Consider the following 14,680-nt stretch of genomic DNA (forward strand, 5'->3'; position numbering starts at 1 on the left):
TTAAGAATTCCTCATATCAGTGAGATCATATGATACATGTCTTTCTCTGATTGACTTACTTCGCTCAGCATAATACCCTCGAGTTCTATCCACATCGTTGCAAATGGCAAGATTTCATTCCTTTTGATGGCTGCATAATATTCCATTGTATATAGATACCACATCTTCTTTATCCATTCATCTGTCAATGGAGATCTTGGCTCCTTCCATAGTTTGGCTATTGTGGACATTGCTGCTATAAACATCGAGGTGCACGTACCCCTTCGGATCACTACATTTGTATCTTTGGGGTAAATACCCAGTAGTGCAATTGCTGGGTCGTACAGTAGCTCTATTTTCAACTTTTTGAGGAACCTCCATACTGTTTTCCAGAGTGGCTGCACCAGCTTGCATTCCCACCAACAGTGTAGGAGGGTTCCCCTTCTCCGCATCCCCACTAACATCTGTTGTTTCCTGACTTGTTAATTTTAGCCATTCTGACTGGTGTGAGGAGGTATCTCATTGAACTTTTGATTGGGATTTCCCTGATGCCGAGCGATGTTGAGCACTTTTTCATGTGTCCGTTGGCCATTTGGATGTCTTCTTTGGAAAAATGTCTGTTCATGTCTTCTGCCCATTTCTTGATTAGATTATTTGTTCTTTGGGTGTTGAGTTTGATAAGTTCTTTATAGATTTTGGATACTAGCCCTTTATCTGATATGTCATTTGCAAGTATCTTCTCCCATTCTGTCGGTTGTCTTTTGGTTTTGTTGACTGTTTCTTTTGCTGTGCAAAAGCTTTTTATCTTGATGAAGTCCCAATAGTTCATTTTTGCCCTTGCTTCCCTTGCCTTTGGCGATGTGTCTAGGAAGAAGTTGCTGTGGCTGAGGTCAAAGAGGTTGCTGCCTGTGTTCTCCTCTAGGATTTTGATGGACTCCTGTCTCACATTTAGGTCTTCAAACCATTTTGAGTCTATTTTTGTGTATGGTGTAAGGAAGTGGTCCAGTTTCATTCTTCTGCATGTGGCTGTCCAATTTTCCCAACACCATTTGTTGAAGAGACTATCTTTTTTTTTTTATGTTTTATGTTAATCATCATACATTACATCATTAGTTTTTGATGTAGTGTTCCATGATTCATTGTTTGCATATAACACCCAGTGCTCCATTCAGTACGTGCCCTCTTTAATACCCATCACCAGGCTAACCTATCCCCCCACCCCCCTCCCCTCTAGAACCCTCAGTTTGTTTCTCAGAGTCCATAGTCTCTCACTGTCTTTTTTCCATTGGATATTCTTTCCTGCTTTGTCAAAGATTTTTGACCATAGAGTTGAGGGTCCATTTCTGGGCTCTCTATTCTCTTCCATTGATCTATGTGTCTGTTTTTGTACCAGTACCATACTGTCTTGATGATTACAGCTTTGTAATAGAGCTTGAAGTCTGGAATTGTGATGCCACCAGATTTTGCAATTTTGATGTTCAAATTTATACCACACGGATATATGTAACAAAATGAGAGGTTTCCCATGGAGTTCTGAAATAAGCTAACATAATCGTTATACACTGTCTTATACTAAAGGCAATCCCAATAAAACAAAACAAAGATAAGTTTGCAATAAAAATAATACACCACAAATACAAGCAGCACACAAAATAAGAAACAAGATGAGAGCCACACAAATTTGAGATAATAGAGTGGAAATGTGATAGAAAATATAAACAGTTTTGTTTACAATGATTAAGATTGAAGTTTTATAAATTACTTTAAAAATATGATTTAAGCTAATATTGTCAGAGGTTGGATTAAAACACTGTATTAGATAGGGTCAAAGAGAAAATTAGTAAACTGAGTGATATATATGAGGAAATTACACAGATTGTATCATGTTATTTTTAAAAACTGACACATCATGGTGACTAAAACCATAAGGGATTTACAAATAAATAGAAAAGAATGTCCCTGACATTTATAAAGAATATCATAAACTTCATTGAAAATGATAAAATTAGACCTAAGTGGAGAAATACATCATATTTAGTTGAACTAATATGATAAGGAGTGTATCACTCCTCAATTAATCTGCAAATTCATTGCAATACAAATAAAGTTTCTGAGAGTGTTTTCACAGATTTTAATCTTAAAATTCATATATGTTATCCAAAATTGACAATAATATTTAAAAAATATGAATAGAGGATAAACTCTATTATATATCATTTTTAAAGCACTATAATAATTAAATCAGAATGACATTAGTACAAGGTTAATGGTTAGACTAAAGAGAAACATTCACTTATATGGGACTAGTATTTAACAAATGAAACACTGTAAGTCTGAAAGAAAATAACTGATTAATTTATGAATGGTGCCAAGACTGTGAATATCTATATGGAAAAAGAAAAAAATTGGAACTCTATCTAATAATAGCCAAATACATTAATTCTGATTAGTTGAAAGAGTAATTAAAAAAACATTTTTTAGGAAAAATTAATAAAATATAGAAAAACATCTTTATGACACCAGAATAAGAAATATTTCTTAAGTATTATTATATATGTATATATTTAAGCCAAACATTTATATATGATACATATATATATGTGTGTGTGTATATATATGTGTGTGTGTGTATATATATATATATATATATATATATTTGTATGCCATGGAGGAAATGATTAATAAATTTAAACTCACTTAAACTAAAAATCTCTGCCTAGAAAAACACTCCTGTCCAAAAAAGATAAAAAGATATGCCCCTGATGAGGAGTAAATATAGTCAAACTATACAATTCACAAAGGAATAATATCCATAATGTACAGTGAGTTATGAAAATTAATAGAAAAAATGAAAAATACATAGGCAACTAACAGGCAACAAAACATGGATAAACTAATGAGAAGATGCTCAACTTCAATATTACTTTGAAAGATGCAAACTAAAATAAAAATGAGATTTCTTAAATCTGTATTAATCCATTTCAGCAACAATTAATTATGATGATATCAAATAAGGGCAAAGATATGCAAAGATCTGCTCCTGGTAGAAGTATAAATCAGCACAAGCTCTCTGGAGGGTAATTAAGAAATACACAGTAAAGAAAATTATACTTTCTATCATCTACCTTAAACTTATTATGACATACCTCCAAAAAGGAATGGGTTCAAAGCTCAGTGAGTTATTTATAAAAGGAAAAATATGGGAGGAATGGGAAAGGAAAAAATGGTTTATTTGAACTTTTTAATACTACAGAGAAGCTGAAATAAGTGATCCTATATATTGACATGAATAACAAAAACAGTGCTGCTGCAAAAAATATCATAAGTAATGATAGCAATATGTAAATATTGAAACAAAATTAAGTTTATATATTTGGCATGGTTTATTCATATTTTGGTTTTATGTAGTCAAAACATCAATATCCTGGGAATGATCTACAACCCCTCAAGTTTGGAGGCTACTTCTACAAGAATTAAGAACACAAGTGATCAGAAGTAGAGCTTTAGCTGTATGTGCCAATTTTAATTCTTTGAAAGCCAGAGAGAAAGAACGCAACATTGGGAGAAAACAAACAAACAAACAAAACACCTCTATTTACCTCAGTTCTGGGTTTTAAATTATTTTCTGTGTTTTGTGTGTGTTTGAAATATTCCACAGTTTACATTTTAAACATTAAAAAATGGAAGAAAGAAGAAGATTCTAAAGACAAACTTCTCGGGGCGCCTGGGTGGCTCAGTCATTAAGCGTCTGCCTTCCGCTCAGGTCATGATTCCAGGTCCTGGGATCGAGCCCCGCATCGGGCTCCCTGCTCCGCGGGAAGCCTGCTTCTCCCTCTCCCACTCCCCCTGCTTGTGTTCCCTCTCTCGCTGTGTTTCTCTCTCTGTCAAATAAATAAATAAAATCTTTAAAAAAAAAAAAAAAGACAAACTTCTCACGTTATAGAGAAGTAAATGATGTCTAGAGAAAGAAAGAGATACACCTAATTTCACAGAAAGAGGACAGGTTAGACCAGAATCCAGCCCAGGAAAAATGGCCCAAATGTTTTCAAAGGATGGAACGCTATCTTTGGTGTTGTGCATTTTCTGCCTCTAAGTTTCAAATTGCAAAGAGAGAGCTGCCAGGCCTTAGAGCCAAGAACAGCGTTGTCAAATCCTCTCATATTCTTCCTTGAGGTGCCTGACCTCCTGCAAGATGTAGTAAGTGACTATAAATCTGAGTCCACTTCATACAAAATCAAAGAGGCTAAGAAGAAGAAAATTTGGGGGAGAGTTGCTATGTGTGTGACCTTAATAACTCTAATAGAAATAAGCCAAACATATGGCAACAGGTCTGTTTATAAAGTACAGAGCTTGAGGGACCTAGGAGTAAGTACTTTATTGACACCTGAGAAGTCTAAAGGGTAGAGGACTGTACAACAGAAATATAATGCAAACCACTATGTAATTTAAAATTTCCTGTAGTCAAATGTAGTCAATTTTTTAAAAAAAAATTTAAAAAAACAGGTGAAATGTTTTAAAAATGTGTTTTCTTTTACCCAATATATTAAAAATATTGCCATTTTAACATGTAATAATTATCAATGAGGTATTTTACATTATTTTTCCATCGGAAGTTTATACAATCTGATGTGTATTTTACAACTGTAGACTTTCTCAATTTAGACTAGCTACATTTGACACCTCAAATGCTCAATAGGATACGGCTAGTGACTGCTATTTTGGACAACAGAGGGTTAGATTAAATAGAAGCTTCTTCAATCTGCCTAGAAAAGATAAAATGGGCTGACTGGAAACTGAGTGCACTTCCAACAATGATGAACAAAAACATGTGTTTTCCAAAATTAGATGTGGACCCTACAGAAAGGAGGCTTGGAATCTTCCTATAAAGGGATCCCATGCAAGAGATCTTGCTTACACTTGGAGAGAGTAGGATATCTGATCAGAAGCCAAGCCAACCATATGTAGTCTGCAGAAAGGAAGCACTGCTTAGGTCAAGGGAGAAGGAAAGCTGCTTTTGGGAATGTCTGGGCATTTCCAGGGAGGGCAAAAGGTCTCTATGCAAAGGAATTCTGTAGTACTGGGAGATACTGTCCCCAGCTGATAACCTATCACTGATCTACTTTCTGCTCCAACTCGGAAAGAGCCAGAATGTTTGCAAGGGAGTGGAAGACAAGGTGGATGGAAAAAAAAAAAGAGAAGCTGACTTTACTCTCTTATCCCACCCCGGGCTTCCAAGTTTGGGTCAGGCTCATGCAGGGAGAGGGAGAAGCTTACACGGCATGAGAGTTTAAGTTTTGATCACCAAACTGGCCAGGAGTTACTGATTATTAGGCTGGACTAGAATTTAAGATCAAAATAAAACACAACTTGCTTATTTTCTAAATGTGTCTGGAAAGGTTATGGTGAAAAACATGTTCACAAAGTGAGTTTAATAAGTAGTAAGAACAAAGTTGATATTTGCTTACACTCTGCCAATGCCACTCTGTTCAATAAACCAATTTTACCTACATTAAAACTGTAATACAAACAAAATACACTCATATGTAACATAAAACAAACATTAACACATTAACTACTTTTCCCAGGAATGTACGTTTTAGCTTGAAATTATATTTTCTTCTGCCATCTTTGCTTCAATGATGAGTACCCTGAGGGCACAAAAGTAAATGTTAAAATGTTTACCATTTGCAATTATGGATAATCACGATTTTCTTAATACGGGGAACCCCCCAAAATTATATGACTATTTTATTAATTAAAAATACACATTAAGTAGAACATTGGCATCACCTATAATCTTAAACTTTTGTGTTCACTTAAATCAATTCATTATGCTCATCAGATGACTTTATAAGTAAATATTAACATTGAATTTAGTAATTCAATTTATATTAATAAAACATTTATTTTTCAGTTTAAGAATTGGGGTTACTCTTTATTGTTTGAAAACAATGGATTCTATTTTGAACATTCTTTTGAAAATCACTGACCTAATTTTTAGACAAATGCAATAAGTTTTACAATTTGGCTGCATCTGGGCAACACCTACATTCCTGGCTGAGTTATATTCTTCCATTGCCTTCAAAGTATGTATAGAACCATTACAATATAAATATAATGAAGTTACACTTAAGGTAAACCTTTCCTAATTAATTATATAGCATACTTCAAAATGATCATTTTTGAATTTCCCTATTCTTTTGGATTATTCATCCCCTAAACCTTTCTGCAACAAAATGCCTGAAATGTTAAATGACTACGAAGAAAAAAGCCTGTTTCTCAACCCAGTTCTCGACACTCAGATTCTTTACAAGCACGAATTTCTCTTGATAACTGTAATTCTACCCCTTGATTCTCAGTACAAATCTACCCCAAATATTCACTGTTCCCCAAGTACTCTATGTAAGCTTTTATTGCACATCATGCTTAAGGTAGGATAACATCTTTCTATTTTAATTTAATCCATTGACTCTATATGACCCATCTCAAGTTCATTTTCATCATTTTGCCTTCCTCTATATTCACATAACACAATTTTACATTTTGGAGAAACAATGGGATACAAATATAAAGCATCAAGCTTTGGAATGAATCAGGGAATCTGACCTCCTACCTCTGCTAAGTCATCTATTTGTTGTATTTTCCTGGATAAGTAATTCTTAGGGCTTCATAAAAATAAAAAATAAAAAAGGTCTACCTTTAAAATCCTGGTAATATACATTTCCTCATCATTTACATAAGCTACACATATGAATTTTACACATTAATACTTTAAAAAGTTACTCCGGCAAAACTGCACTATTATAAGAAAAAATCTTTTGTAGCGCTCAGCATGGCACATAGCAATGATCCATGTATTCAAAAACATTAATTATCTAGCACATCAAGAGGGAAATTGTATTTATTTATTGTTTGCTTGATTGAATTCATTCATTAGTCAGACTTTCCCCAAACACAAAATACTTTCTAAGAATAAATTAAAAGCTGTGGTACTTGGTCTAAGTTTAGTTTACTCAGTAACAAGAAATTATGGGCTATGGGTCTTATTATTAACACTTTTTTTTAAAGTTCATTTCAGTTGTATCTTGTCATTACTTTTAATTTTTTTTCCCTCTAACCAGGATTACTTAGTAAAACTTTAAAAGCTAATTAGTTATTGTGAACTATTAGCACAGAGTAGAAGCACACAGCCAGGCTATTTGTAGCAAGCAGAGATGAACTGTTTTTGACAAGTGATGCTCAGATAGGTCTGGAGTTTAATAAAACAATTCATACACAGCTTTAGTAGCTGAAGGAAGATAGTAATTTACATGTACTTTTTTTTTCTCATTATAAAAGAAATACCTGTTCATTGTGAACAATTAGAAAGTAGAGATAAGAAAATTAAAATCATTTGTAATCATAATACCTAAAAGATAACCACTGGTAATATTTCATGAATTTACTTTTGTTCTTTGTATAAATGCACACACACACACAAAGAGAAAATTAGACTCAAATTATTGATGCAATAGCTTTACTTTTTTTTTAGTTTTACTAATTATTATTTTCCCATGTCTTAAAATATAATTTTATAGTGTAGTTAATTTCCTGTGCTACAACCTAACAGTTGAAGATGAGACCAAAAAACAGCCAATTTAGTTGTTAGTATTAATCAAAAGAGATTTAACCTTGCTGCAAAGATCAGGTTTACTGTGGTTCTTTCTCAACCAAACCTCTTGTTTTCATACATAAGCAGGGTGCCCTGAGTCACCACGTGGAGAAAAACCAACAGCTAATTATGAAGACTTGCCTTGGACACTGAAAAATAAACTCTAAGACAGGATATACATTTGGGCTTATTAGTTAGAGCAGTTTAGGTGACCTCAACTGAAAGAATATGGAATCAGTAAAAACCTGGCTTATGATTCAAATCTAAGGCCATACTTAACATTTGTTTCTCCACACTAAAAACTGTAATAAAATATATGGATAGAATTTTGTTTAAATTTAGTCTTGTAATATCTTTCCCCATCTAAAATTTAGCCAATTCACTTATACTTTTCCATTTTCCCTTTAAGGTTTCCAACTTTAACATTTGTTTGTTTAATCTATACACATATTAATTTGCTATAAAAATTCAATCTTCCCAAAGGCCAGAATAAAAAGTACTATGATCACATAAATCATCAGAGTCAAATCTTTAAGAGCATATAATCAATCTGAAGAAAAGAATTCTAGGCTCTGAATATTTTTCTCTTGGATACGAGATTCGTCAACATTACCTGATGGTAGGAAAAATCTATTTGAGCCAAAGATGAGCCAAACTCATTTGGAAACAGTTCCAATAGAAAACCAAGGTATTATCCCTTTTTCCTTTTTTTATTATTATTTTTTTAAAAAATGGATCATATGTAGTTGCTTTTCTTTTTCTCCAGAGCTAGATTAGAAATCTTGGCCCCAAAGTGCCAAATCTGTCTCATTTTACTTCTAGAGAAACTATTAATTACTCAATATGTAAGGATAAAAAGACGTTAATCAACAAGTGTAGTCATTTAACTAGAATACATTTTGGGCTTAATGTAAAGTTCAAGTAGTCTGTGGTAGAACACTTTCTTTATTTTTTTATTTTTTTAAAGATTTTATTTATTTATTTGAGAGAGAGAGAATGAGAGAGAGCACATGAGAGGGGGGAGGGTCAGAGAGAGAAGCAGACTCCCTGCTGAGCAGGGAGCCCGATGCGGGACTCGATCCAGGGACTCCAGGATCATGACCTGAGCCGAAGGCAGTCGCCTAACCAACTGAGCCACCCAGGCGCCCCTAGAACACTTTCTTAAAGACAAAGTAAATTAGTTTGTTTAAAAGAAAACTTGAAATTCTTATACTAGTAGCAGTACAGACCCAAAATACAAATTAGCTCATATTAGTTCAGGAATTAGCAACTGTTGATATACAGTATTAACACATTTCAAAGACTACTTGACATATATATAATGCACATATATATATAAGAGAATACTATGTATTCACTATAAATTACCAATACTACATACCACAAACTACTGTATTACCAGTATTCATGTATATATGTGTTATGTATATGTGTCCGTGTGTGTATGTGGTGTGTGTGTGTGTATATACATACATATATATATCATGTATTGAACTTGTGGTCCACAATTTCTATATATAATATACAAATACATGTAATAAATTGTGGGCCACAAGTTCAACCACTAACAGGTAAATTAAAGGGGCAAATACCTCCAGTTTAATATGCAATCTCAATGGAAGGTTATGAACAACTTTTTAAATAAAGAAAACTCTTTCCACAACTGCTGACATGCTTTTCAGGATTTTTGTTTGACTACTGCCAGTTCGAATCCCTAGCCTGGAATAAATGCAGAGCCGTCTGTTCTGACGGGGCTGTTGCGACAGTTTTAGGCTCACTGAAGCAGTTGTTGCTATTACCCTTAGTACTCATGATAGGCTTCACTTGGTTCCTACCGAAAAAAACTGAGCTGAACTTGGATCACAAATATACTTAGGTTATGATCTTGGTAAAAATTCTCTGTGCTGCAATAGCTTAACCCTCTCAGCTCCAGGCCTCCAAAAAATGTTCATCAGGGGCTTGAACTTCCGTGGGCCATTCCCAACCCTTCCCCCTCATTAGCAAAATGAGAAAAATGAGGGGGGGAGCTATGGTGTTTTGAAGCAAATGTTTGTTGAGCCTTGTAATTCATTGAAACTAAACAGTGCTGTGGACTTGGATGTTGTGATGAGTCTTTTCAAAGGAGTAGAGTATAAACCAGGAGGCTGAGTTCAGGGCTGTGTTCAGAGCTGTCATGTGGAGCTCATGAAAAGAATAGGAGAAAGACAGTGTGAAGTAAAAGTGATTTTGCTGGCAAATGTGGATGCTTCTGCCCTGCAAGAGATCATTTCGATCAAAGACTGTGCATATCTGCTCTAAATAAATTAATGGTAATTTGAGTAAGTCTCCATAAAATGTAATGGTGGAGACCAGAACGTGCTAGCAGCTCATTCTGTTATTAGCACAAGGGGAGAGGTTTTACAGGATGGCAGTATAAAAAGGGTAGAACAAAATAGCTTTAATAAGCTAAGATTTAAGGAATTAATGAAATTATAAGAATATAAACATTATATAAAGGTAACATGTTTGAAGTTTGGCTTTCCATTAAGATTAGCTAATCATTTGAAATGACAAACCAAATGAGATGGGGTATGCTAAAATACCACTGAAGATACAAACCACATATTTTAAGGCATGATCATGATAGGTGCCAAAGCTCAGCAGGGAAGATGAAAACCGGGTAAGAAGAGGGTGCTCAGGTCGGCAGAGGCCATGCTGACTTAAAAGTCTAGAAACAAGTAAAGATAGAAGCTTGAGATGCCAGACAAAAGCCAGGAGTCCGTAAGCCAGGACATTAACTGAGAAGGAAAACAAGCTGGTCATAAGAGGTATTCGAAATCCAAAGGAGACCGAGCAATCAAAACAGTGATGGAGGTCTCAAGAGAGGGAGGTTGCACCTTACTAGTTTACCACTGTAGCCAAAATGGCTGGATGAGGCAGAGTCTGGAATCATCGGTAGTTAATAACTGATGAAGAACTGATGATCAGAAATAAATGGATGTAGAATTGAGCAACCTGCTTCTAGATATAAAACATGAACTAGTGCATAACTAGGTCTCCAGTAAAGGTAAAGTGGAGATATAATCATGCGTGGTAGGTAGTATGTGGGGGATCAGTAACCTAGGGCTGAGATGAGGCTGTGGAGAGAGGGGCTCTGGGCATTTGGGAGGGAGGATGGAAAGATGGGGGCTAGAATGGGGGAGCCTGGGGAGGTGGGGGTGAGACAGAGAAAAATGGAAAGACTCAGAAGTCCAAAAGTCAGTGAGCCAAGGGAAAATCAGAATCCACAGTCCAGGTGTCTTGGGTAAAACTTCTCATTAAAAAAAAAAAAAATGGTGTTAGTTATTGGTTGCTAAAAGCTATAGAGCAGTTAAAGCAGTACCCCCTCGGTCGGTGATGAAGCTGAGTCTTACCTAAGATAGGGAACTGGCTGCCTGGTGGTTAGAGCATAAATACAATGAAAAGAACATCTATTATTTCTCGTCTTTATCAAGGTCTCAGTATCTGGAGAGATGAATGTTACAGGGTGATGAATATTGCAGGGTGACACGAAGCTGTCTTGAGAAAGGACGGCCAGATCATGAATGTTATGCACTTTATCCATAGAGAGTCTCTGCATGAAATGGAGGTTCTTAGTGTGGTACCCAGAACAACAGGATTAACATATCTGGGCAGTGATTGAAAACGCAGTCATTGGTCCCACCCCAGACTGGCGGATTCAGAAATTCTGGGAGTGTAGCCCAGCAATCTAATCTGACTTGTAACAAGACCTCCAGGGGATGCTGGCCCATGTTGAATTCTGAGAACCACTGTCTTTCTGGAAACTAACCTTAGCGATAGATAAAGAGCAAACTCTGTAATTAATGGTAAAGCTTTTGTCTGACCCGAAAAAGTAGGAACTAGCACTTCCGAGGTACAATATCTCAGATTCTACAACATGAAGAGACACAGTTTTGAGAAGAACTGTGAGATTGGTAATGGAATCTACAGAGATAAGAGTTCTAAAGAGTCTTTAAAGACGTAAATGTGCCTGGTTGCAAAGAGACTTGTTTGCTTTGCTTTGAGGAATATTACATGTTTGCAAGTGCATAGTTATGTTGCACACTTGCTAATATAAAAAGATTTCTAATGAGAATTCCTTACAGTGTTACAGTCAATAAAGAATAGGATAGGTTAAAGAGTTTCTCTGAATTAAAAAAAACTAAAAGTATATTTTGCAAAAGTACTAAGCACACAAGCCCCATCTAGTGGCCTCTCTGCCACGAGTTCAGGGAAGGTTTCTAAAAGGGTGCAAGGCAATTATAGAATGAGAAAGATACATGCAGCTTAATTCTTAGATACCTGGACCACAGCATGTAAGCATTATAGTTCTGTCTTATCCTCTTCTGCAAACATTCCTCAAGTTTTTTAGAACCACTCCTAAATTTCAAAACTATCTAGAATCAGAAAAGGGGGAAACATTTATTGAATTTCATTTATGTGTCTTCTGTTAGCTGCTTTTATACATTTATAGCTGCAGGATATGGTATAGATAGAGATGACAGATACATAGGCAGATATAGACAGACGTATAGGGTGGCCATTAAATGTAGAAACACTAATATTACAACATATAATAAAATAAAATGGTCTATGAAAGGAAAAAAAAAAACTCAGAGGGGGACCTTTTTTAAAGTTACGCAGCGTGCTATTCCTATCATACTCTGTGCTTAAGTCCGCTATAGCATTTTCCATTCTATGGCATTGCTATTTATTGTTTTGTTTTGTTTTTACCTAGTAGTTTAAGCTCTTTGAGGAATAGAAACTTTTTTTTTTTTACTATGCTGTTTTTATTCTTGGAACCAAGTGTAGTGCTCAATCAAGTAATCAATAATTGTTAAATAAATAAATGCATGAAGGGATAAATGTATGAATTAAGTAACAGATGAGTTACTTAAATCTTGTTTTTATATATCGTATTTTATTTTTTAAAGATTTATTTATTTATTTGAGGGGGGAGGGGCAGAGAGAGAGAGAGAGTATCCTGAAGCAGACTTCCCGCCTAGTGTGGAGTCTGATGTGGGGCTGGATCCTAGGACCCCGAAATCATGAACTGAGTTGAAATCAAGAGTCAGCTGCTTAACCGACTGAGCCACCCAGGTGCCCCTCATATTTCACATTTCATACATATACACACAAATAGACATTACTTTCATCACAGTGAAACTGAATCTTATCAGCAAGTATGAGAGCATCCAGAGATATTGTGTTCTGCCTTCTCCAAATATTTATTGACTGAAAATAAAAGTGATTATTGATTCATTAAGGATTTAGTAGGGGAAAATGATTATTTGTACAACTAATTATGATATAATATAAAATATGAGAAGTGGCACACAAGACATGACTTTTTGCTCATTGCATTTTAGCAGAAGAAATGACTTGTAGTTGAAGGCAAAACGGAAGACTTTCCTAAACAGATTCCTTGTACTTCAGTACAATTCTGTAAGAAATTAGGATGGGAGGGTATTTCACTAAGAGGAAGAACTTGTGTAAAGGATTTGTTTGGACTTTAGCCAGCACTTCCTAGTGCTCTCCTGACACATTGTACATGAACAAAAGCAACATGGCAACACAGTCTGGAAAGGAGGCGGGGTCAAAGGAGCACAGAGACTGAGGCTTTTACTTCCTACAAGTCCCACAATCAACGGATCTAAGCAAAAACAAAAGTAGCCAACAAAACAAATGTAACAATAACCCTGGTGATAGAGGCAGATCTAGATTTCTAACATGAATTATCCTGTTTTGAAAATATCTACTAATTCTCGAATTAAATAGGGGTTTAACTGAACTCATATTCAGTTCACAGATCGCAGTATATAGGCAACAGAGGATTTTTCTTTCAGATCAGCTTTCCATACCTGTTCCATCAATAACTGAGAATTAATTTTAACCAAAATAATCCTTGCTGGTTAAACAGATTACAAGTAATTAGAACGAAAATAATGCTGCTTCAACCACTAATGTGTTTCCATTTTTATGAATACATACAGTTCAATGTAAATAATTGCTTAAATTCCCCTTTTTAAAAAAGAAAACTCAAAAAAAAAGAAAACCCTAGAACTATAGTTTTTTTATAAAGTATAGAGAGAAAAGGGCAAAAATGGATCTTAATTGCTTTGGTGCTATTTAATAACTTAGCATTATACTGCTGAAAGTGGAAAAATTAGTTTCAGATTTCATGTTGCACATTTTAGGTTTCAATGGAACTAAAATACCATTGAGCAAACCTTTTCAAACAACATATAGGCTAGTATCTCTTTTAAGTAATGTGAAGAGCCATCTTTTTGTAAAAGGCTCCTTCTTTCTCAGAAAATATTTTCAAGGTGACATGTCAATTAAATGAAAGAAGCATCAGACGAACAAGGGAAACATAAAATTTATTATGACTATAAAACATATGAAAAATTTCACATCTACTAAGAGACATCCTCCCTTTTTTTACCACCTTATTTCTCCCCCTAGTCAAAATTGATTCTACTTCTCAGATCTCCCAAACCTGAATTTAAAGTTTCAGCTAAGAGTCAATTCAAAGGTTATCTTTTGTTTGCTATTTTCAATCCTGTGAACCATCCCCTGGTTTTACAAACCTTTTAAAATTTTTCATTTCAGAACTTATACCCTAATGATTCCTATATGGCTGTGATTTCCATATTCTCCTTTAGGGTCATTTTCTCCATATACATTAGCATGATCACACAACTTGACTGGATCCCACTACTTTATTTTTTTTTTCATTAATTACATATTTCTTTTTTTTTAAATTTTTTATTGTTATGTTAATCCCATACATTACATCATTAGTTTTAGATATAGTGTTCCATGATTCATTGTTTGTGCATAACACCCAGTGCTCCATGCGGAACGTGCCCTCCTCAATACCCATCACCAGGCTAACCCATCCTCCCACCCCCCTCCCCTCTAGAACCCTCAGTTTGTTTTTCAGAGTCCATCGTCTCTCATGGTTCTTCTCCCCCTCCGATTCCCCCCCTTCATTCTTCCCCTCCTGCTACATTCTTCTTCTTCTTTTTT

At 35.1% G+C, this 14,680-nt stretch overlaps 1 protein-coding gene across 5 annotated transcripts in view; it reads right to left on the minus strand.

Moving 5' to 3' along the window:
- The window catches only part of GPC5 (glypican 5), a 1,360,202-nt gene that overhangs the window by 673,897 nt on the left and 671,625 nt on the right, over nucleotides 1–14,680 (minus strand). Inside the window, exon 8 of one of the 5 annotated variants that reach the window (XM_032402774.1) lies at nucleotides 4,529–5,627. The exons of the other annotated variants lie outside the window; for them this stretch is intronic. Within the exon in view, the coding sequence (XP_032258665.1) occupies nucleotides 5,587–5,627 (41 nt within the window). The 3' untranslated portion in view covers nucleotides 4,529–5,586. Of the gene's footprint in view, nucleotides 1–4,528; nucleotides 5,628–14,680 lie in introns of those variants that run through there. 5 annotated transcript variants of the gene reach the window in all.

The sequence above is a fragment of the Phoca vitulina genome, unplaced genomic scaffold (genome assembly GCF_004348235.1).
Source record: "Phoca vitulina isolate PV1807 unplaced genomic scaffold, GSC_HSeal_1.0 scaffold5, whole genome shotgun sequence".
Lineage (NCBI taxonomy): Eukaryota > Metazoa > Chordata > Mammalia > Carnivora > Phocidae > Phoca > Phoca vitulina.